The sequence below is a fragment of the Podarcis cretensis genome (genome assembly GCF_951804945.1).
Source record: "Podarcis cretensis genome assembly, chromosome: 6".
NCBI classification, from domain to species: domain Eukaryota; kingdom Metazoa; phylum Chordata; class Lepidosauria; order Squamata; family Lacertidae; genus Podarcis; species Podarcis cretensis.
In genome coordinates, this window is record NC_137175.1 from 29,252,206 (window position 1) to 29,274,139 (window position 21,934).

The 21,934-nt window shown below is 42.7% G+C and overlaps 1 protein-coding gene across 2 annotated transcripts in view; it reads left to right on the forward strand.

The window, feature by feature from the left end:
* The window catches only part of GGT7 (gamma-glutamyltransferase 7), a 50,864-nt gene extending 29,298 nt beyond the window's left edge, over positions 1-21,566 (forward strand). Inside the window, exons 8-16 of one of the 2 annotated variants that reach the window (XR_013839635.1) lie at positions 1,268-1,355; positions 2,482-2,609; positions 7,285-7,373; positions 8,261-8,410; positions 10,117-10,234; positions 11,327-11,464; positions 12,934-13,033; positions 14,960-20,413; positions 20,451-21,566. Coding sequence is in view for 1 of the 2 variants with exons in the window: in XM_079979261.1 (XP_079835387.1) it covers positions 1,268-1,355; positions 2,482-2,609; positions 7,285-7,373; positions 8,261-8,410; positions 10,117-10,234; positions 11,327-11,464; positions 12,934-13,033; positions 14,960-15,123 (975 nt within the window). In the remaining variant the exon portion in view is untranslated. Of the gene's footprint in view, positions 1-1,267; positions 1,356-2,481; positions 2,610-7,284; positions 7,374-8,260; positions 8,411-10,116; positions 10,235-11,326; positions 11,465-12,933; positions 13,034-14,959 lie in introns of both variants that reach the window. The other variant, XM_079979261.1, reaches the window with a different exon arrangement.
* The last annotated feature ends 368 nt before the right edge of the window (positions 21,567-21,934 follow it).

Sequence of the window (21,934 nt, forward strand, 5' to 3'; positions counted from 1 at the left end):
TTTAAAAGCCAAACACATTGATATTTACAATGTTTTAACTATCCTGAAAATGAAGCATATTCATGGTAGTCCACAGAATATGTCCTAGAGAGTCTGATGTAAGTAAGGAAATGCAAGAAGATTTGATTCTTATTCAAGTTTAAATGAATTGAAAATGGTGGGCTTCAAACTGTGTTCTGGCCAAGATTCCTTGTAAGCTTCATGAGGATTATAGATTAGTAATGGTGACATCCAAATTTCCTAGGGAAAAACAGTCACAGCTTATCTTCCCTAGCAGTGGGGAATGCTGGTTGTATTCTAAGGTCCAACATGCAGGGCTAACTAGTGTGTGCACTGTTGATTTTCGTTTTGGTCAAAGAATAGAATACTTGGGGTAATAAAAATGAGAATTCCCTGGATGCCTAGTTGCAGGTTTGGGCAAGTACTCTTTGGTGAGAAAGCCCCAGCAGAGATTTAAAATCTCAAAATATGCAGCAAAGTAAAGCATGGAAATATAGGCTGTTATGCTTGGCAGGGGGTTTTCCTGCTTGGCAGGGGGTTGGACTCAATGGTCCTTGTGGTCTCTTCCAACTCTATGATTCTATGATTCTATGTGGGGATGAGTTCCATAGCTAAGCCTGGCAGGACAGCTTACTCTATGGTCTTAACCCCTTCATGCATTAATTATAATCAAATAAAGGATGTTGGTTATTTGAGACTGATTATCCCACACATAGACCGTAGATTAGACCCCAGAATTATCTGCAAAGTCAGTGTTCTTCAACAAATAGGTTGGTGTGGACAGAGTTCATTGAACATAGAGACTTTGAAAACCACTGATCTAGAATAAAAATTGGGGCCAGGACCAGGAGTCAGCATTGTTGGGAATCTTCTGAGACCCACATCTCTATAGAAGCCCACAGATGACTTTTGGAGCTTCACAGTCCATTCTGTTTCTCCTCCTTGCCCTGTTGCTACCCATGGTCCTGCCTTCTTCAAGCATGCAAGCAGTAACAAGAAGAGAGAGTATCTTCTTCCACTTGCTTTGCATTCCCTCTGGTTGTGCAGGTTGGGGTCAGAGGGAAAAGGCAAGCAAATTTGTGACAGTGGCAGTGAAATTGGTGGAAAGGTTGGCCCTCTCAGAGAGTATCTTGCCCATGACCCTCCCAAAACCGGGAACCATCAATAGCTGCAATTCTTTAGGCAGCTGAAAAACGCTTAAATGTCCATTTCAAATATTGCTAGCATAATGCATGAAAATACATTGCTGTGATCCTTTTCTGCCTAGGTCCTTAACTTTGGAGGCACCTTGTCTGAAGAAGACTTCAGTAACTACACTGTCTTGGTGGAAAATCCAGTCCACACAGTATATCAAGGTAAAATGGTACATCTATGACACCTAGGTTGGCATCTTTTATGCCATGTGATTGATTCCCAGTGTCCCCCCTATTTTAAGTTTATAAAAAATAGGTTTAGGAAGCAGATACATTTTTCTGCACTTTATTGCTAATTAGTATCATGCTTGGAATACAGGCTAAAAGGAGGAGGCCCTAATGAAACCCACAAGCCCAATCCCTGATTCCCCCAAGTTTAATCAAAATGTATACCCCTCCTGCCGCTGCCGCCTCCCATAGTCCTCAAAAAACAGTAGCTAATGAAACCCTCACAAAATGAAACAAGGCTTGACTTCACCTGTGCTGCTGTAATGCAAATACTAATTGTGGTGCTAAGTCAAGCCTTCTAAACATCTGGCATAGATTGGGGTGTTTTTGTTTTATAACTAATTTTTCTTCTGCCCAACTTTCTGGCAGAAATTAAGACCTGTGAAACACCATGAATTGTAAATAAGTAATCCCTGGTGAATATCTCACTTTCCCCTGCCTCATACCCTTGTATATCCAATCTGGCTTTTCTACATCCCACAGGAATAGAATAGCATGAAACTCTCTAGCACAGAGCTGACCAAGATGGTATCCTCTCTGGACGTTTCTGGAATCCAGCTTCCATCATCCCTGGCCATTATGGATTCCTTTATCATTGTGTTTATTTTAGGGTTGCAACCCAGACAAGTTTTTTTAACCTGTGTGTCCTGCTTTTGAATGAAGCAGGTCACGTTGCAGATCCAGACAGTGTTTCATCTGAAGCCCCAATCCATAGCTGTCAACATTTTCCTTTTTTTAAGGGAAATTCCCTTATTCCGAATAGGATTCCTCACAAGAAAAGGGAAAAGTTGACAGCTATGCCCCTATCCCGGTCCACTGCACAAGCAGCTTTTCAAACGCTTGTTTCAAAACAGTTTTCCACACATCAGATACTGTCACACTGCAATCTGGGAAAATGAAGTCCAAAGTTGCCATCTTACGGAACCCAGTGAGGCTTATTTCTGAGTAGACATGTAGATGTTGCACATGAAGTGCTCTTTGGCTTCATAGAACTGTCATTTCAATGGATTCTGGACAAAAGGTGGAAATACCTACCTTTCTTCTTCCTTTACTGTAACAGGCCACCTTGTTCTCAGTCCATCACCTCCACACGTAGGTCCTGCCCTGATCACAGCTCTGAACATCCTTGAGGGTTTCAATATCACCAGTCAGGTAGCCAGAGAAAATATTCTCCACTGGATAACAGAGGTATGACTCATTTAACAGAATATTTTGTTTCTGGGAATGGTGTGATGTGGTCTTGTGCCTTCTCTGAGAACTTTTGGGATAGTCATATAGGAAAAGAAACTGTAAATGGTTGTAATTCAGCATAAACCAACACAGTTACTTGAATGGGTTATTATGTAGTGAAAAAGGGTTGAATCCAACAAAGGTTTACTCAAAGTAGATCCACTGAAATTAATACTCTTAAGAGAGTCATGGTAATTTATTTCGATGGATCATCTCTGAATAGGATTAGCATTGGATGCAACACAAAATTTCTGTCATCATGGGCTTTGAGTTAATGCTCATTGGAACTGAAATCCAATTTATTTCATTTGTTATGTCCTAAAAGCCTTATTTTGTACTTGCTGGTTAAAATTTCTTCTAGTGAGCCTTCCATGGAAACACCTCTAGTAAAAACAAGAAAGGTAAAGGGACCCCTGACCATTAGGTCCAGTAGCGGACGACTCTGGGGTTGCGGTGCTCATCTTGCTTTATTGGCCGAGGAAGCTGGCGGACAGCTTCCAGGTCATGTGTCCAGCATGACTAAGCCATTTCTGGCAAACCAGAGCAGCGCACGGAAACACTGTTTACCTTCCTGCTGGAGTGGTACCTATTTATCTACTTGCACTTTGACGTGCTTTCATACTGCTAGGTTGGCAGGAGCAGGGATCAAGCAATGGGAGCTCACCCCGTCGCAGGGATTCGAACCACCGACCAAGTCCTAGCGGTTTAGCCCACAGTGCCACCCGCATCCTGTAGTAAAAACAATACTCAGCACTTAATGTGGTCATCACCACCCTGGGCCACATTCACATCATACATTTAAATCTGTATCATATCACTATATACAGCCATGGCTTCCCCAAAGAATTATGGGAGCTGTAATTTGTTAAGGGTGCAGAGAGTTTTTAGGAGACCCTTATTACCCTCACAATCCACAGAGTGGTTTAACAATCAATCCTTCTTCACAGGAAACTTTGATGATTGTAGTTTGACGCAGGGAAGAATATACCTCTCCTAACAACTGTCAGCACCCTTAGCAAACTACAAATCCCAGAATTCTTTGGGAAAAGCCGTGGCTGTTTCAAGTGATGTCACAGTGTTTTAAATGTATGGTGTGAATGTGGCTTTGTACATTTGCATGAATGGATTTAGTAACATAAAAATACCAGAAGCTTGCTGCATTCTAATGCTTGTTGTTAAAAGAAAATAATTAAACTAGTGGTCTTTGCATGAAGACATTATAGTCTTCAGTCAGCTGATTCAAACTACAAGATTTTTGGAAGAGAAAAGAATATGAACTAGCTGTTTGCTATTTTTTTGGTATCTCTCTTCCTCAAGGCAAACATAGCAAATAGTTGACATGTATTAGCTAAAAGCACCTCCTTGTGGCGTATCTTTTAACCATGCATCTTGCATATCATGGGAAATTTGGCCAGTAGCATAAAACATTATTACAGACATCAGTGATCAGGTTCAGTGGCCTCTGAATGTGACACCTTTTCAAAGGGGCACCAGTTTTTATATAAAGTGGATATAGATAAGTATTACATGCAGCTCAGCAACCATATTTTTTAAAAGAATAAAGGGAACCAAATCTGACCAAGGAATTGCAGACTTTAGAAACTAGTAACAGACAATTTTTCAACAAAGGAACTTAAAAACTGTGGAACTAGAATTTAGCATAAATCTGACATCAGGAATCACAAGACAGAGAAACCAGTAGGAGAACACTTCAATCTCCCAGGACATTCTATACAAGATCTCAAAGTAGCTGTTCTATTACAAAGGAATTTCAGAAATAGACTGGAAAGAGAAGCTGCTGAATTGCAACTTATTACCAAACTTAAAACCATGGAGAGACCTGGTCTGAACAAAGACATTGGATTCTTATCTCATTATACATGACAAAGCCATTTTTCACCTTCTCACCCCTTGCTTTTTCCTGTAAGACCTATTGCAGTCGTTAAGAGTCGTCAACAGGCTCATCACAGCTATCTGCCAATCACCCAATCCCACCACCCTTCTGAGTAATACCCCTCCCCACCTTCTCACTATATAGAAGGGTCTGGTGACTTCTGTTTCAGTGTATCTGAAGAAGTGTGCATGCACACGAAAGCTCATACCAAGAACTAACTTAGTTGGTCTTTAAGGTGCTACTGGAAGGAAATTTTTTTATTTTGTTTTGACTATGGCAGACCAACACGGCTACCTATCTGTAACTAGAATTTAGCAGTAAGTTTGATTCTGTTGGTGCAGTCCTTATTTGAGACAGTGGTTTCTTCTACTACATACAACAGGCATCAAATTAGGATAGCAAAACTGTAAACTATTACTGCTGTTTTGAACAGGTGCTAATTTTAAGCTTTGCATAGAACTGTCACAGATGGGACTTCTTGCATTTCATGGACATTTGGGCCCATTGCTTTCCATGTTTTTCACTATACACCAGGCATAGGCAAACTTGGCCCTCCAGATGTTTGGGGACTACAACTCCCATCATTCCTAGCTAACAGGACCAGTGGTCAGGGATGATGGGAGTTGTAGTCCCAAAACATCTGGAGGGGCGAGTTTGCCTATGCCTGCTATACACTAATTAATACCTTAACATATGGCCTATGCTTATGCCACAACAAATCTATCTGCTTTTAAGTTGCCACAAGACTCCCTTTGTTTTTGCTGCAACCAGTGATGAAGTGTGGCGGGGGCCACAGGGACACTTGTCCCAGGTGCAAAATTATTAGAGGTGCCAAAATATCAGCACCCGGTGCTACCTCAATATAGCCGTGCACTTCCATCACTGGGCCACATTGAAAATGGTTTCTTTATGCAGACCAGGAAGTGACCTCTCCAGACAATGGAACGACTCTTCTTTTCTTATCTCTGTGGCTGCGATCTTCTGGGTGATGTGGCTCTGATCCAGAAGGGATGAGAGGCTTTTTAGAAAAAAAACATTTTCTCCATATGACTATGTCTGTTGAAAATGTCGCACACACCCTCCCCAGCTGCTATGTTTAACAAATAGCAGAAAACAGCAGCTTCACTATTAAGGGTAGGGGTTTGTGGCAAAGATTAAGTCACCCCCCCCCCCAACAATCATACCCACACCATACATTTAAAACAAATTTAAATGCACATTAAAAGCACTTGGCTTACAGTTTCCGGTCACGCCCATGATCAATGGTGGTTGTTCTTCGTAGCCCTCTGGGGGCTGCAAGGAAGTTCAGGCAGGGGGAAAAGAGGATTTACCGGTATGAGGCATAAATCTTTGCATGCTCCCCAGTGGGGTCTAGGGAGTTCACTGCATCCCTCAGTGCCACGCAATCACATGTCTGTCAACTTCAATGGCAGAGTGGGAGTGACCTGGGAGTGTGTCCCTGCCATGGGCAAGCCTCCATTACTGGCATAATTTGTGGATGGTTCCTCCTTCATCTGGACTATTGGCTTTAATCAAGAGGCACTCCTGGACCGACATATGCTAATGGCCTGCAATCAATCAGCTGCCGAAAGGACCGGGCCTGGCTTTCTGAAGGCATTTTAATGCTTTTCTGAAACTTGGGAATCCCTACAACAGCTGGGAAAGGAAAGGGGAGGACAAGATGCTTTGTGCTTTCTTATGGTTTTCAAATTGTATTTTATTTTCTTCTCCTCCCCTGCTTTGTTACTCTGTCTGAAACTTCAAAAAAGAGGGGGGAGGCTTTTGATTTATGCTCAATAAAGAATTTAATTTGGTTTTGCTGTGCCCCCCCCCTTGATCAAAGCTGAATGGATTTTATCTATGACTATCTGGACTGGAGTGTTGTTGAAGGAATGGAGGGGGTGGGGTGGGAGAATGAGCTGCACCCGAACAGATGTGGAAAAGAGGCTGAATTTGAGAAAAGATATTGCTTTTAACTGTGTGCCAAGAAAGAACTCCAGAGGGGAATTTTAATGGCAGAAGCTGGAAGTGCACACTGTTAGTTAGTTATGGCAGCGGCTCCTATGCTAGTTTGTAAACAGCGGAAGGAATGGAATGTGATCTTGTACCTTCCAGATAAGCACTGCAAAGAACTGAACAATGGAAGACAGTAACGAACTCCAGACACCAGGTCCGGAGCAAAAATGTATATGAAGGACTACACATGTGAACTGGATTTTTTATTTATAAGGATGAACACTGGACACTAAATAAGAAATGATGCAGCTATGGGAGGAAATGATTGACATAGGTTTGCAACAGGAGCGGGAAACCCGATTTTAAGAAATTGTATTAAATTAAAGTAGTTTGGTTTGATTAGTAATAATTTGGAATATATGTATATAAAAGCACTTGGCTTCCTTCAAAGAATCTGGTGAATAGCAGTTTACCCTCCAAGAACTACAATTCCTAAGATGCTAAAAGCATAAAGTATGGGGGGGGGGAGCCATGTGCTTTAAATGTGTGTTGTTCATGTGAGCACACAAATCACAGCCCCTTTCTTTTTGAAACTAACAGAAGCCATGCTGGGTATGATCTGGAATGGAAGAATCCTAGTCATGGGATCCAAATGTGTAGCTAATGTCTCATCTAGTCTGACTCATTACTGTATAATAGAGAGAGCGGAGCGATAAGTGGAGATGGAATAGGTGGACTACTTCATAACGTGACTCCTTTCGTCTTCATTTCTATTCAATGTAGACACTAAAAGTTGTCTTGGCACTAGCTAGCAGCTTGGGGGACCCTTTCTACGATGTGTCCATTTCTCACAGCGTAGAAGACATGATGAGGTAAGTCTAGATTCATAATGAACAATCATTTTTTATGTTGACATATTCTGTGTCATTTAGTTTAGAGGAAGCCGACTTCTTCTGGGTCATTCTGTCCTCTGGGCAATGGGGAGTAGGCCGAGACCGTCTGACCTGCTGTGGGTGGCCAGACTTTAGGAGAGCTGATGTTGCCTGGCAACAGAGGCTTCACAGATACAGAAAACTAGCACTCAGGTAATATGATGTCATTGACTGGGGGATGAAGCTGAGGAATTCTGCATCCTGAGAGAGAAGTGGGGCTTGCCACAAGATGTTGCCATATGAAGGGTCCTTGTTCCTGGTTCCAGCCAGTCAGCCATCTCATCTTCCAGGTTGCTCCATCCCACCTACCCTGTTTTTCTTCTTAGCTGCCAGCCAGTATTCTAAGCCATGCTGACCTGATTTTGGGGGCAAGTTTCACACCCCCTGGGGTTATTGCTCCCCCCAAAAAAAGTTTTTTTGTACTTCTGCAAAATTTTGGGATCCCTTCGACATTTCTGATGCCTCCCTCTTCTGTATGGGGTGGTGGTGTCATTTTAGCTACCTACTTCTTCCATATTTGGGAGAATAAGGTTGTTGTTGCTATATGCTAACTTTTCCCAGACTGGTACTCACCAGATGTTTTGGACTACAGTTTCCATTAGCTCCGGACAGCATCACCAGTTGTGAAGGAGGCGGATGGGACAAAACACATTTAAAATTCAAAAAGCACAACAGAATAAAACATACTTCTTCTGTTTCATTGGTTTGTTGTTAAATAATTTTTTGGGATAGATTTTTTATACCTCTTTTCCCTAGTTCTAATCCCCTGCTCCCCCAACACAGTATGATTTTAAAATTTATTTTCCCCCCCTCCCTTGTCAATGCAGTAAATCCAAGGCAAATTTCCTGCGACAACAGATTGACTCTCAGTCGTTCCCCTCTGATCATGGCATTCCACATTTCTCCATGGAAAGTGGACCCTCTGCAAGTCAGGTCCTTGTCATGGGACCTGATGACTACATTGTTGCAGTTGTAAGGTAAAGCATTTGGGGCGGGCAACACAGTTTAACATGCTTGCATTGAGATATATCTTTGTTGACATTACAGCATGTGACATGCAACAATTACATAAAATGAAAAATGAAACAAACACTCAGATAAATGTTTCTGAACATATTAACACAATTGTGTCAAAGTGTATATAACAAAACTATTAAAGTTATTACAGATATGAAATGATGTACTGCTTAGATTGGTGACCATACGTAAAAGGTATTTTGTATCAACAACAATTATAATTTACAGGAAGGGGGAGTGAGGGGAGGGGGGGGATAAAACAAAATATATACTTGATGCACATCAGACTGTGCTGCAAACTATGGGTTCTGTTCTACCACATGCCTCATTATTTGTGTAATCAATAAAGTCACACTAGACTGCATAAAAATTATCTTGTTTCTTTTGGCCTCCTGCTACCTTTAATTTTTTGTGTCAGTTTTTCCAATAATGCAGTTTGCCAAATTGCATTATACCATTGGTCCTTAGTTAATGATTTTAATGATTTCCATGCCCTCGCAATAGTTGATCTTGTAGCGGTTAATATATGTGTTATGACTATTTCATTTCTAGTTTGCAATATATTGTGACTATACAGGTTAACTAGAGCCAGTCCTGGGGTCATGAGGACTGTCTGCCTTGTAATCCAATATATTTTTGTAAATACTCCCCCCCCCCCCCATAATTTTTCTATTTCTGGACACCCCCACTACATGTTCTGATATGTCCCTGTAGTAGTACATCCTTTCCAATACATGGGAGAAATGTTCAGTTTATATATGCTAGGCGTCTAGGTGCTAAGTTCCAGGCATGCACATTTTAAGGGCTCTTTCCCTGGTTGTTGCCAATATGGATTTGTATGGTACATTTGTCCACAGTCTGTTCCATGATTATTTTTCAATAGTTTTTCAAGGGTTGGCGACCATTTTGTCTCCTTCTCCACTTGTTTTTTAGATCTTGCACATCCACATTTAGATCTTGCACATTTCTCTTTTGGCACAAATAATTGCACTAAGCTTCCCTGTTTGGAATGAAATGCTGCTGTGGACATTCCCTTAGAAAGAGGGAGTAAGATTTTTTAAAAACAAATGCTTTATAATCAGGTGGATTTTAGCAAAATTCAGCACCTGGGAGTGAGAGCTCTGTTCTAAAAAGCAACTAACATGGTGCACAAAACTAGCACTATATTCCACTATATTTCAGAAAGTGGTTTTTATGTCATGTGAAATTTGGATATGATGTGAAAATTAGTAGCTAGGGAAGCGTTGGGAAAATTGAATAAACTGCAGTGTGAATGCAGCCATAGATGGCTTTAAAGGAGGATAAGACAAAATGATGGATGATCAGTTTGTCAACGGCTCATAGTCATGATGGATGAATTTCCAGTGGCAACATGACATCAAATATCAGTTGCTGGGAAGCAACAGCAGGAGAGAGCTACTGCCCTCATACCCTACTGCTGGATTTTCCATAGGCATCTGGTGAAAAAAAAGGATGCCAGACTAGTCTGAGCTCTGGTCTGATCCAGCAGGACTCTCTTTATTGCCTAAGGTGTTTCAGACATGAGCAAGGGTGTATCAGGGAACTGGGAAGAACAAGGAGCCTGAGAACCATAAGCACTGGGGCAGCAGGTGAATCACTTTGTGGATTTGGATTCTCACAAACTTTTGTGTGTGTCCGTTTCCAGTTCCTTGAACCGGCCATTTGGAAGTGGAATAATGACTTCTTCTGGAATCCTTCTAAACAGTCAGATGCTGGATTTTTCTTGGATGAACGAAACAGAAGGCCATTCATCTTCTGGCTTGGTAATAAATTATGAATTTGTCTGACATGAATAGTCAAATGAATAGTAAGTGTATGTGAGCATGGCACCAATGATTGATGAAGTGCATGTATCCATCAGATAATTAAGATCTAGGAGTCCTTTATTTGCCACTATATGTGTGGTTTTACAGCTGGGCTGGCAATTTTAGCTCTTAACCTGTTTTCAGAGCCGCTTGACTTTCCAATGTGTGTCTACTATAAATATTTTTCCATAAAGAGCCTTGGATTTCCTGCAGTGAATGTTGTTAGATAAATGTGATGTGATATTATCTGGGTGTGTGCTGTGAAAGATACCCTGTTGCTGGAGTGGGGAAACTCTGGCCCATGAGTCTATTTAGGGCTGCTTCGCTTCCCCATTTGGCTCCTGAGGCCATCTTGACCATAGAATCATAGAATCATAGAGTTGGAAGAGACCACAAGGGCCATCGAGTCCAACCCCCTGCCAAGCAGGAAACACCATCAGAGCACTCCTGACATATGGTTGTCAAGCCTCTGCTTAAAGACCTCCAAAGAAGGAGACTCCACCACACTCCTTGGCAGCAAATTCCACTGTCGAACAGCTCTTACTGTCAGGAAGTTCTTCCTAATGTTTAGGTGGAATCTTCTTTCTTGTAGTTTGGATCCATTGCTCCGTGTCCGCTTCTCTGGAGCAGCAGAAAACAACCTTTCTCCCTCAAACCACTCCCACTTGCTGTACACCTGACATCATATATGGCTCAACTGAAAACATGGTGTACTGCAAGTAAAAACCTCTTAGCTCTGCAAAATGGCTCTTTGAAAGGGGCTTCTGAAAATCCAACAGCCAGCTGATTCAGATCTTCAGAAGGCCCTTTCAAAGTGCTTTGCAAAATAGCATTTTGAGAGAGGTTTCTGAAGATGTCTTCCAAATACCATTTCAAAGTGCTATCTTGCCCAGCTCTTTGAAACAGGCTTCTGACATTCAGATGATTTGAACCTATCTGGTAATGGGGTAATGGTATTTATTACCTCAGAGATTCAAGGAAACAAGCTTGAGGGGGAAAGGCTCCTATTGGTATATTTAACAATGCTTTGCAAAATTATGTTTCCTGCAGAGGAACTTTATTCAGCCTGGGAAAAGGCCGCTGTCTTTCTTGTTACCCACTGTTGTCCGGCCATCAGAAGGGATGTGTGGGACTTACCTTTGTTTGGGAGCCAATGGTGGCGACAAAGCTTTGAGCAGCATAACACAGGTCAGTCTTCTGAGCACTGCTGGATGCTTGCAATATAATATCCTTTCTTACCAAGAGAAAGCACTGGGTTTCCAGGACCAGCCCTGCCAGGGGCAGGTGGGGGGGGGGGGAGGGGATAGATGAAGGCAAGAACAAATGTCTGAGCTGATGCAAAAACACTTTTAAAAAACATTGACCTGTGTGTTTGCGTGTGGTATAGGCGCCATCTTGATTCTGCTTCTGACAGTAAAATGCCTTGGGATGGCACTACAGTTCTTTTGGGCCCAGTTTTTACTGAAGTCGTAAACTGGCTTTGAACTGTGCAAAGTGGTTCGAACTGTGCTACTTAATACTGTCACTCAGTGTCAGCATGTGAGCACCATATTAGTCTTAAGCAGGGCTTTTTTTCCAGCTGGAATTCACTGGAACTCAGCTCTGGCACCTCTCAGATGGGTGCCATTGCCATTATAAGAGAACAAGGGAGGTGTTCGCGGTGAATTCTGGCACCTCCTTCTCTAGAAAAATAGCACTGGTCTTAAGGTCTTTGACTGCATAGAAGTACTTATCTTTTTTGGGGCGGGAGAGGGAATAAGTTCATAGTGGATGCATAAGTGGAGTGTGTGATCATGAATATAATGCTATCCCTTCAGGATAGCTGACTCCCAGACATTGGAGGACAGGTTTGCAGAATGGTTGGCCCCTGTGAAAACAGGATGCTGGACCAGATGGGTCATTGGCCTGATCCAGCAGGCTGCTGTTATGTTCCTGAAAGATGATTTGGTGCAGAAACCAATATTGTGATCCATACACCCTATTTCTTCTAGTGTACAGATCACATAACTGATGCGTACATAGGTAGAGGTCCAGAAGCATAAGCCACTGTTAAGGGTATCGGGTGGTTGCTCGAGAGCAATCAGGCAAGATGCCTCACTAGTCTGTTCTAAAGCTTTCTTATTGGTGCTAAAAAAACCTTTGCAATGCAGAGCGCCTCTATTCCATGTCTTGGTCATTCACTGGCAGAATCTGAGAGTGGGCCGTCCTTAAATCTTCCCCAGCAGAGTAGTTTCTTGACCCCCAGTCTGCACCTCCCCTCTCTGTGCAGAAGCCTACTGCGCAAGGACGGCTTGGGTAAAGGGGGACCTCCCTCTTCCCCGCTTTGCTCAGGCAAGGTGTCCTGGCACCACCTTGCATTCTCTGAGCCCTGCATCTCCTCCCCACTAGAGGGGTGGCTTCCTTCCTCCGCTGAAGAAGTGCTGCTTCCCACGATCTTTGGGAGCTCTCTGTAATCCATCCGCCTTTTCCCCTCTCGCCCCTGAGCCGATGGCAGTTCCCTGACAGCCACTATGCAGACATACCCACAGACAGGTGGAAGGCAGGTGTGTCAGCCATGCTCCTGCATCTTCACTTTGAGTATTTGAACAAGACTCAAGATTCCATCACGAACAATTCATCAAAAACCTTAGCATCTGCTTCGTCTGCTCTTTTAACAGGTTTTAGTAAACGTTTTGACCTACAACAAGAACCTGAGTGAGAGTCTTTCGCTAGGCCGGCTTCATCCTCAACTTCAGTCTAATATCCTGGAAGTTGACAGTAAGTATGGATCACTGATCTTTGAAGTCTGGACTTTTATTATTTCACTTCTGTGATTTCAGACACAAGTGATACAGGGTGAGGGTTTCCCCCTGAGACATCTAAGATTACTCTGTAATTTTTCCTCATCTTGACATGGTTTGTTGAACCTCATCGTATGGCTGTAGTAAGATGGGAGAATCTTTTTGTATCTGACTACATTGCAGACTACATTGGGGACGCGGGTGGCGCTGTGGGTAAAACCTCAGTGCCTAGGACTTGCCGATCGTATGGTCGGCAGTTCGAATCCCTGCGGCGGGGTGAGCTCCCGTCTTTCGGTCCCAGCTCCTGCCCACCTAGCAGTTTGAAAGCACCCCTAAGTGCAAGTAGATAAATAGGTACCGCTTTATAGCGGGAAGGTAAACGGCGTTTCCGTGTGCGGCACAGGTGCTGGCTCGCCAGAGCACCTTCGTCACGCTGGCCACGTGACCCAGAAGTGTCTGCGGACAGCGCTGGCTCCCGGCCTCTTAAGTGAGATGAGCGCACAACCCTAGAGTCGGACACGACTGGCCCGTACGGGCAGGGGTACCTTTACATTGCAGAAGCTGAAAAGGAAACTGTATGCCAGTGCTTTGGTGAAGTGGAAACAATGCTTCTGCTCTTTTGCTTATGTTACCTGCAACATTAGCCACCTTTCCTCTTCTGCAATGTTGGCAGAATGAACCTAGGAATCTGCCTTATGCAGAGTCAGGCCACTGGTCCATCTAACTTGGAACTGACTGGTAGCGGCTCTCCAGGATTTCAGGCAAAAGACTCTCCAAGCCCTACTTGGATATTCCAGGGATTGAGCCTCAGACTGAAATATACTCAGAGTCGCAAAGTGATTTCATGCTCTTTATTCAGCTCATAGTGGTGAGGAGGAATGAATGTCCCCTCAAAGTATCTGCTTTATATACATTATTTACACAATGTGCTGCACATGATTGCCTAATTCCGGAATTCTACTGTAAGCCAATCAGGTTGTGGATTCACTTCAACCTGGAGCATGACTGGGTGGTTCCTGCCAACCAGTCATACTGCTGCATTGTTCTAGGACCAATCAGACTGCTGCATTCTGAATCCTATTGTTCTAGGACCAATCAGACTGCTGCCTTTTGGATCCTATTGTTCTAGGACCAATCAGACTGCTGCAGTTTGGATCCTATTTGACTCAGTACATAACACCGACCCTCTGTAAGCAAAGCAAAGGCTTTACCGCTGAGCTATGGCCTTTCCCCCGGAAATGGGAATGAGCTCTTCAGTCTGCTACCATGTTTTCCTGAGCATTGACTCAAGAAATTTGGGGGAGATCCAAGCTCTCTTTCATGTTTGTAAAGCATTTTGATCTGCTCTCCAACAGCAGAAAGGCAGGTACAATCAACAGAGGAATAAGGGAAGGTATTTTCCTCCCCATCATGGCACTTGGGTGCTAAATGGAGGTGACAAAGAAAATGTGCTTCATTAGTCAGTGCTGTTGCAACTAGTAAATAGGGCTGTGACTGCCCCCCCCCCCCCGCAAAAACTTGACAGGCCAGATCAGAATCATGGGCTGGTGTCTGACCACCCCTAACTGTATGGTCAAGGGAGTCAAATGCATATTTATTGTGCCATTTTCCTATTATTTAGCTTAGGTACCTAAGCAACTTTTCTCTTCCCTTATTAATACACCAAGCCCCACAACTCCTTTAAAGCACTTGTGCCTTGATCCTACAGTTAGGAAACGTGAACATGTTGACACAGATGTTCTACATACACAAGACTGCACATGATTCCTCTGCATAAGGAGGGAAAGGGTGGATCCAGGGATCTGCTTTCCTTGTGTACCAGTTGGCACATGGATCAGCACCTTGATCGGGACTGCTGCCAACCCTTTCAATAAAACTAATCTTTTCTAAAATTCTCCACCAGGTGAGTTTCCTGAAGAAGATATCAAGTACTTTACAAGCAGGGGTCAGCCGGTGAGCAAAATCGAGGTCCTTTCTCTCGTTCACGGAGCCAGAAGAACCAACAATTTCATAATTGGTGTGAAAGACCCAAGAAGTGAGGATGCAGCAGGAGCCACAATATTATAGCAACTCCCAGATGGGTTTCTTCATGAAATAAGGCTTTTTCCAAAACACATTGTGCATGTTCCCAAACAATCCCTTTATCATTCCCCCTGAGGCGGAACAAACAGTGTTTGTTATTGGTTTCTCCACTGCTGAATAGACCCCTCTGCACTTCTATGCTAAAACCAATGCAGCAATGAAGGCTGACAAAGGCACAATACAGACCTTAGTTTTTTGTTGTTTTGTTATTATGAACTTGAGTTAAAAGAATCTCAGGCATTATTATAATATGAGCACAGGGAATAGGTTTAATTTCAGCAGCACCCTGTCAATGGTTGATTCCAGCCATTTAATGCACAGAGAGATATTTCTAAACTAAGCACTGGGAACATTCAGGAAGCAAACCACTGGTTGTGTACAAATGTGCTGTTCTGAGAGCAGTGGTGGCAGGTTCCTTCCTCTGTAAATACACATACTTCTGTTTTGAGACAAGTTCTCTAAAAAGGCAAAGAAAGAATCACAGTTTCACAGGTTTGAGTCTGAATGGGATAAATGAGAAAAATCTTATCTGTGGCGGGTGCCTATTGGCTAATATATGTGACATTACTCCGTCTCCTCCAATCTCTGGAACAGTTCTGCAGTTTAAAATAATGTTTTCTGTCCCCCTCTCCCCCTTGTAAGGCAAGGATAAACACAGAGAGAGGTGCGTGTGTGTGTGTGTGTGTGTGTGTGTGTGTGTGTGTGTGTACAGGCTGCTTGTTTAAAAAAGTGGATAGGCTGCCTGACTCATTTAAAAAAGGTTAAACAGTGGCTGATCCAGCATTTCACCTACCAATATGTATATTTGTCATGGATGTTTCAGCTTCACTGTGTGCTAGGGCCACACATACTGGTCTGAGTGCTCTTGAAATGGTACCTTTGTATTCACCTGAGAAGATGAGGCAAAGATATTTCTGTGTCCAGTGCATTTATTTCTGATACTGTACTAGTCAACTCTGAACGATTCCTTCTCAAGTAGATGAATACAGAATAAGAACAATGGGTTAAGTTAGCCCCGGGCATTCTCAGATGTTCCCCGTCAGTCAAATGATTTGTACCAGCATACATGTTCTAATAGGATATTGGCTCCTCTGCACATATTAATGAAAGATTTTATAATTCTGATTTTGCCTCTCTGCCCCAATGGTGTCCTCTTGGTGGCATCAGTGCTATGGTATCTTGCCAGTTATTTCAACATGTTGCAGGTCCCCCCCCCCTTGTGTTTTGACACAATACATTTATGTAGTTCTACTTTGGATCTGGATTATAATGCTATGTACATCTATACTGGGGAGAAAGCTGAGCTTCAGTTTTCTCGTGCTACTGTCCAAAGTAGCCCTACCAGCGTAATAACATTGCAAATTTTAATGCAGAAAGAACTCAGGCAGATCCAGTGTAATCTTCTACTGAATAATTTAACTGAAACCTTGGCTTTCCATAGTGCTGCAGTTCCATTTCAGCTTATTGTTGCATTTCTTGGGCAAAACCACGGCAACCCAATCATAAAGCAAGGCCCAGCATAACCAAAATAAACAAAAAGGCCATCCTTTCTCACCTAAATGTTATGTTAACTGAAATTTTCAAATCATTAACTTTGAAAAACAACTGGCAAAACATGGGGGTGAGGAGAAGAAGATTTAGGCTCATTTGCATTCATATTCACTCTTTCTACCTTGGCCCAGTGTACTCGTTTCTTCCTTAATCTATGCTGAAAATACAGATAATAAAACTAGATCAAGACATTGCATATTACTCTCTCTCACACACACCCCATTGTCGTTCTCAAATGTAAACTAAGAACAAAAATATTAAGACAGTTTATATTAATGCATTTTGAGGCTTGGCTGTAAATACTAATGGGGCGGGGAAAATATTGTAAATTCTAATCTTAATCGACTTATAGCTGACTTCTTGCCAAGTTTATCTCACTTCCCTTCATAAATTCGAAGTGGAGTTTTTTTGTAAACAGATATGACCCAGCTGCTTAGCTCTTGCAAAGTTTACCCTGTTCATCTGAATTGCCAACAACATTGCCTACAAAGTGCTAAAGAGATACAAAGAAAGTGTTTCACTGAAATGCGATAGAATCCAGGACAAAAACAAAGTTCTAGGCAATAAAAAGGTACACCATCAATAGAAATGTAGTTTATGCATAACACTGAAAGTCTCCTACCCAAGTGATGCCGTTGGTGTCAAGGAGGATGTACCCAAAGTTACATTTACACATCCTCCAAATCAGTCTGTCTTAGGCTGATTTTTGAAGCAGAAGAACAACTGCTGCTTATTAAAACTAGAGGCAAATACACAAACAGACATGGGCAAGTGTTCCAGATTATTTCTAGGCATGGGTGCTGACACACTCAGTTTATTATGTCAGAAATCAATCAAGGTGACCTCACATCGGGAGCACTTTGAGATATGTACAAATATTTCAGTTCTCTGTGTAGATGATAGTGGGTACATCAAAACAATTCTTTTGTTGTGAAATAGACAGTCAGTGAACGCATGGAGGCAGGGCGCATGCCACAGCAGCACATTCTGCCCTCAGTTTCTACATGCTCAGTGGAAGGTATGCATAGGGAGCCCAACATGTCAGGGACTGCATTGGTGTAAGTTCTATCTGCCTGATGTGGGAACCTGGATCCCTGAGTGTGCTGACAGAGCCAATGTGTATACAGCTGCAGGCACAGCTTCAACTAAAAAATGTGCACATTGGTGGAGTGAATGGAATAAATGATCCCACCCGCCGCCATGTATTCACTGATTGCATGAAGGCCTCTTCTGAATGTGAAAGCAAATTCACAGTTCTACACCATATAAACCACAGAAAAACTCTGCTTCTGGCTCCATCAATAAATAAAAATTATATCAGCATACGGAATCCTTCCATTAAGCTTTTGAACAACTTCCCTCCCTAACAAGATGTAATTTCACAGCACTTGACGTATTAAATGCATACCCACAAAAATATCTCCCCTATACTGATTTCTCATTAAATTAAAGTGCATAACTTTTATTGCTTTCCCCAATCATATTATTGTACCTATGGCTCCTGTACATATTCTGTATGCATATCTGCTAATAGCTGTGCTGGTGCTCCAGATCTTATATCCCATGAACTGGAATTGACTGAATACTGTCTTGTTCATGTGCACATTTACATGACAGAAAACCAACTTAATACGAAGAATGGCCCCTCCTAATGTTGGAGGTATAAATGAACAAACACACTGCAGAAGCCATCACTGCTCATGCTTTATGCTTGAATGTTAACTGTCCTTTGATGACCTCAATGTGGTTTACAATCATTCACTAGTTAAGGGCTCATTCAGTTGTTCTGTTATAAGTTGCTAAATGGCCTATGTGAGATTTTTTAATGTTTGTATGACAACATCAACCAAGCTGCAAGCAGTGGTGTAGTGTGGGTTGCCAGCTTCCGGGGCAAGGCAAGTATTGTGCCCCCTCCTCAGAAAGAGGGGGAAAAACCCCAGAAAACATAAACGAATACCCCACGTGAAGTTCAGGAGTTGTGGTGCTTCTCCGGCAAAAGCGCATGCGGCCTTTTCTAGCCATAGTGCAGAGGGGTGGCTGGAGGGTGCGGGGAGAGGAGGGCTTGGGGAGAATCGGTGACCTGCCTACACAAGAGGGTGCAAGAAGAGGAAATAATAAAATGAGGGGATTTCATCCATACCACCTTAAACACCATGCGGGCACTGCAATTCAGCGGCTTCAGGGCCTCAGGTGAGTGAGGAGCAGAAATTTTGCACCCTAAGAATTCTGTGCATGGGGCAACAGCCCCTGTGGCACCCCCACGCTACGCCACTGGCTGCATGTACCAACATATGCTTACAGTCTGCCTTATGTATCAAAGTCCAGGGCCAGTCCATGAATGAGGCAAAGTGAGGCTGCAGGATTCACAGAGGCAGCAGATCCCAATGTCAGCCTCCCCCCTCCCCTTGTTCCTGATGTAGATCTTTCCTCACCCCTTCTTCCCTGGTGAGGAGGGCAGGTCTGCCATTTTGGGGAACTCTTCAGGTGCTAGGAGAGAGTGATTGAGATGAAGCAGTGGGACTGTACAGAGTGAGAGTCTTGGACATAGATAATGGAGTCTTCACCCGGCTACTGTCCCTGAGTGTTGTTCACTTTTCTTCAGGGAAAGGGTAGGGCTCCATTTGGGAACAGCTGTCTGGTGAGGGCAAAACTGAGGTCCGAGCCTCCAATATCAGGAGAGCAAGGTTCAGTGCATCTTAGTGCACAGAGTACACAGAAACTGATTTTGTACAGATTTTTAGAGATCCCTGATATAAGGATCCTTCCTCCATATACACTTGCCTGTCCTAATGACAAGACATTTTGTTAAATCTCTTATTAAACTGGAATGAGCAACTGGCATATTTGTTCTTCCTCATGGGAACAGAAGTGGATTTTAGGGGGGCTAAGAAGAGAAAAATTTGAAACTTGTCCATGAATACAAAGCCATAGAAGATTATTAGTCAGAAGTTTTACAATGGATCCCTTAGAGCTATTTCCACATATATGTGTTAACACTTGTGTGGATTTCTGCAGTGAGGGAAGATAAGATGAAATGAAGGGATATATCCATATTTTTGCTCTGAGGAGGCAACATACTGCACACAGAGTGCACATGTACACACTGACACACACACTTACACTCACACAGAGGTTTATCATAGCCACTACAAAGGTTCAGAAAGTGGGATGAGCTGTGCTTGCAAAGGAGCATTCATAGCCTTAGAATGCATTTCAATTGTTTCTTAGCAAGCACAGTTTGCATTCGGCACTAAATTTGGTACCAAATGTAAGCTGAGCTGTTTTCTGCTGGGGTTGGATCTACCTGACATCCTATGACATCAGGTTGGTATCTCTGCCCCCCTGTCAAATGTTGCACAATCTGATCCAGCTTTCTGGCCAAGTATGGTTCCCCATGTTAACTGTCCCCTTCCCAGCTGTGACAATCAGTTTCCTTCATTGAATTAGACTTGAAAGGAGCCTTCTCTTGTAGCTGTGGCCCCTCCAAATGCTGTCATCACCCCTGCACCCAAATTAGGTTTGAAGACAGCCTTCTTTTCCTACAAGAGAAAGGTGATGATGCGGGGGGTGGGAGAGAAAGCTGTGGGTGCTGAGGAAGGCCTCACTTGGTACTTGTGCACCTGTGGGTTGGTGACCCCAAGTCAAGATGAGCTCACAGAGCTGCAACCCTATACAAGCTAGGGGTGTGCAGATGATTTAGATGAATCCTATATCTTGAAGTGAAGTGGAATACTTTGGACAGATTCAGGGCTTGTCTTAAGCTGACTCTTTCCAAACTGAGATTTGGAGCCAAACTGAATCAGGCCACCTCCAAAGTGCTTTGGATCTAACTGGACAGTTTTCTTAAGTATCAGATTGGGGTTCTTCTGAATTTTTGGTCAATGCTTGTTCCTGATATACATTTACCTGGCAGTAAGGGGCACTGAATTTAATGAGGGCTTACTTCTGAGTAAGCATGCATAGGACTGCACTGTAAATTGGAGAGGTTAGAACAAGGGTGCAAAACAAGTGACCCTCCAGATGTTCTGCCCCACGTTCCATCAGTCTCAACTAAGTTGGCCAATGGACAGGAATGATGGAAGTTTTAAGTTCAGTAACATCTAGAAGACCACAACTTTCCCAAGTGAAGAGAGAGTATTTAATGATCTGCTCAGTGCCTGCTTAAGGGTGAAACAAGGATTCAAAATTGAATTCATTATGGTGTGTATGCTATAGCACTGGGATATGGCAGTTATTTAAGTTAATCAGTGGGGGGAAGGATGTGATATCATATATGATATAAAATAGTGAATGTTATCCTTTCAGACACTGGTCCTCAGTTGTGTGCAGTCACTCTACTGTAGCTCTGTTCCAGCAATAGGGATCCCTTTCTAGATCACCTACTGCAGGAGGGCACTAAAGAACTGGCCTCTCCTTTTCTAATCTGTGACTGACTGCATATTGTTTTAGTGTCTTTCTAAGCAAATTGTAGTGTGGTGTGTTAGATTGATCAACATGTGGATTGTAAAGAGCAAAATACTCAGCGGACTTCCCCACCTATCTTCTAGGCACTGAGCAAAATGTCTGAAGCACCATCTAAACTTACTTTGTTGCTGGGAACCAAAATGCTTAAAGTTTAATTTTACCAGAAGGTAAATTGCAAGAAGAGGGATTTTTTAAAAAAACACAATGTATACTTTGAAAAACAGAGTTCATGAATACAAATTGTAAAGTTGACATGTTTACTGTATAGCATCATTTTTATTTTGAAACAAGTAACACAAAATGCATTGTTATCACAACTTTGACTTTGGTTGTACAGACAAGAAATATGTTCATGCATTTTCCCACCAATAACAAAAAGGCAGAAATAAAAACACTTTTCTTTTTGTATTATACGCTCAAAGGTATTGCATCCTCTTTAGCTTTTCTCTTACTACAGCTATAGTTTTGAAACCCATTGCTCACATGATTAAGCTACTATAATTCATTGGCGTTATGTGTGTGTGATAATTTTAAAGACTAAATATGTTCTAAGGGTTCCCTCAACCATTTGGACTTGATTGGGGGAGGGTGTGTGGGGCATGTGGGGAAAGGAGAGGAAGAGTAAGATCCATTGCACAAGTGTGAATCCTTGTGCTTGTGGATCTAGGAAATTGGTGTTCAGCCAGTGGGTCGGGACCCACTAGTGGGTCATGGCCTGATCCAAAGTGGGTCACAACAGGAGCACTACCACCATGTAAATATATGGTAAAAGATTAAGAGA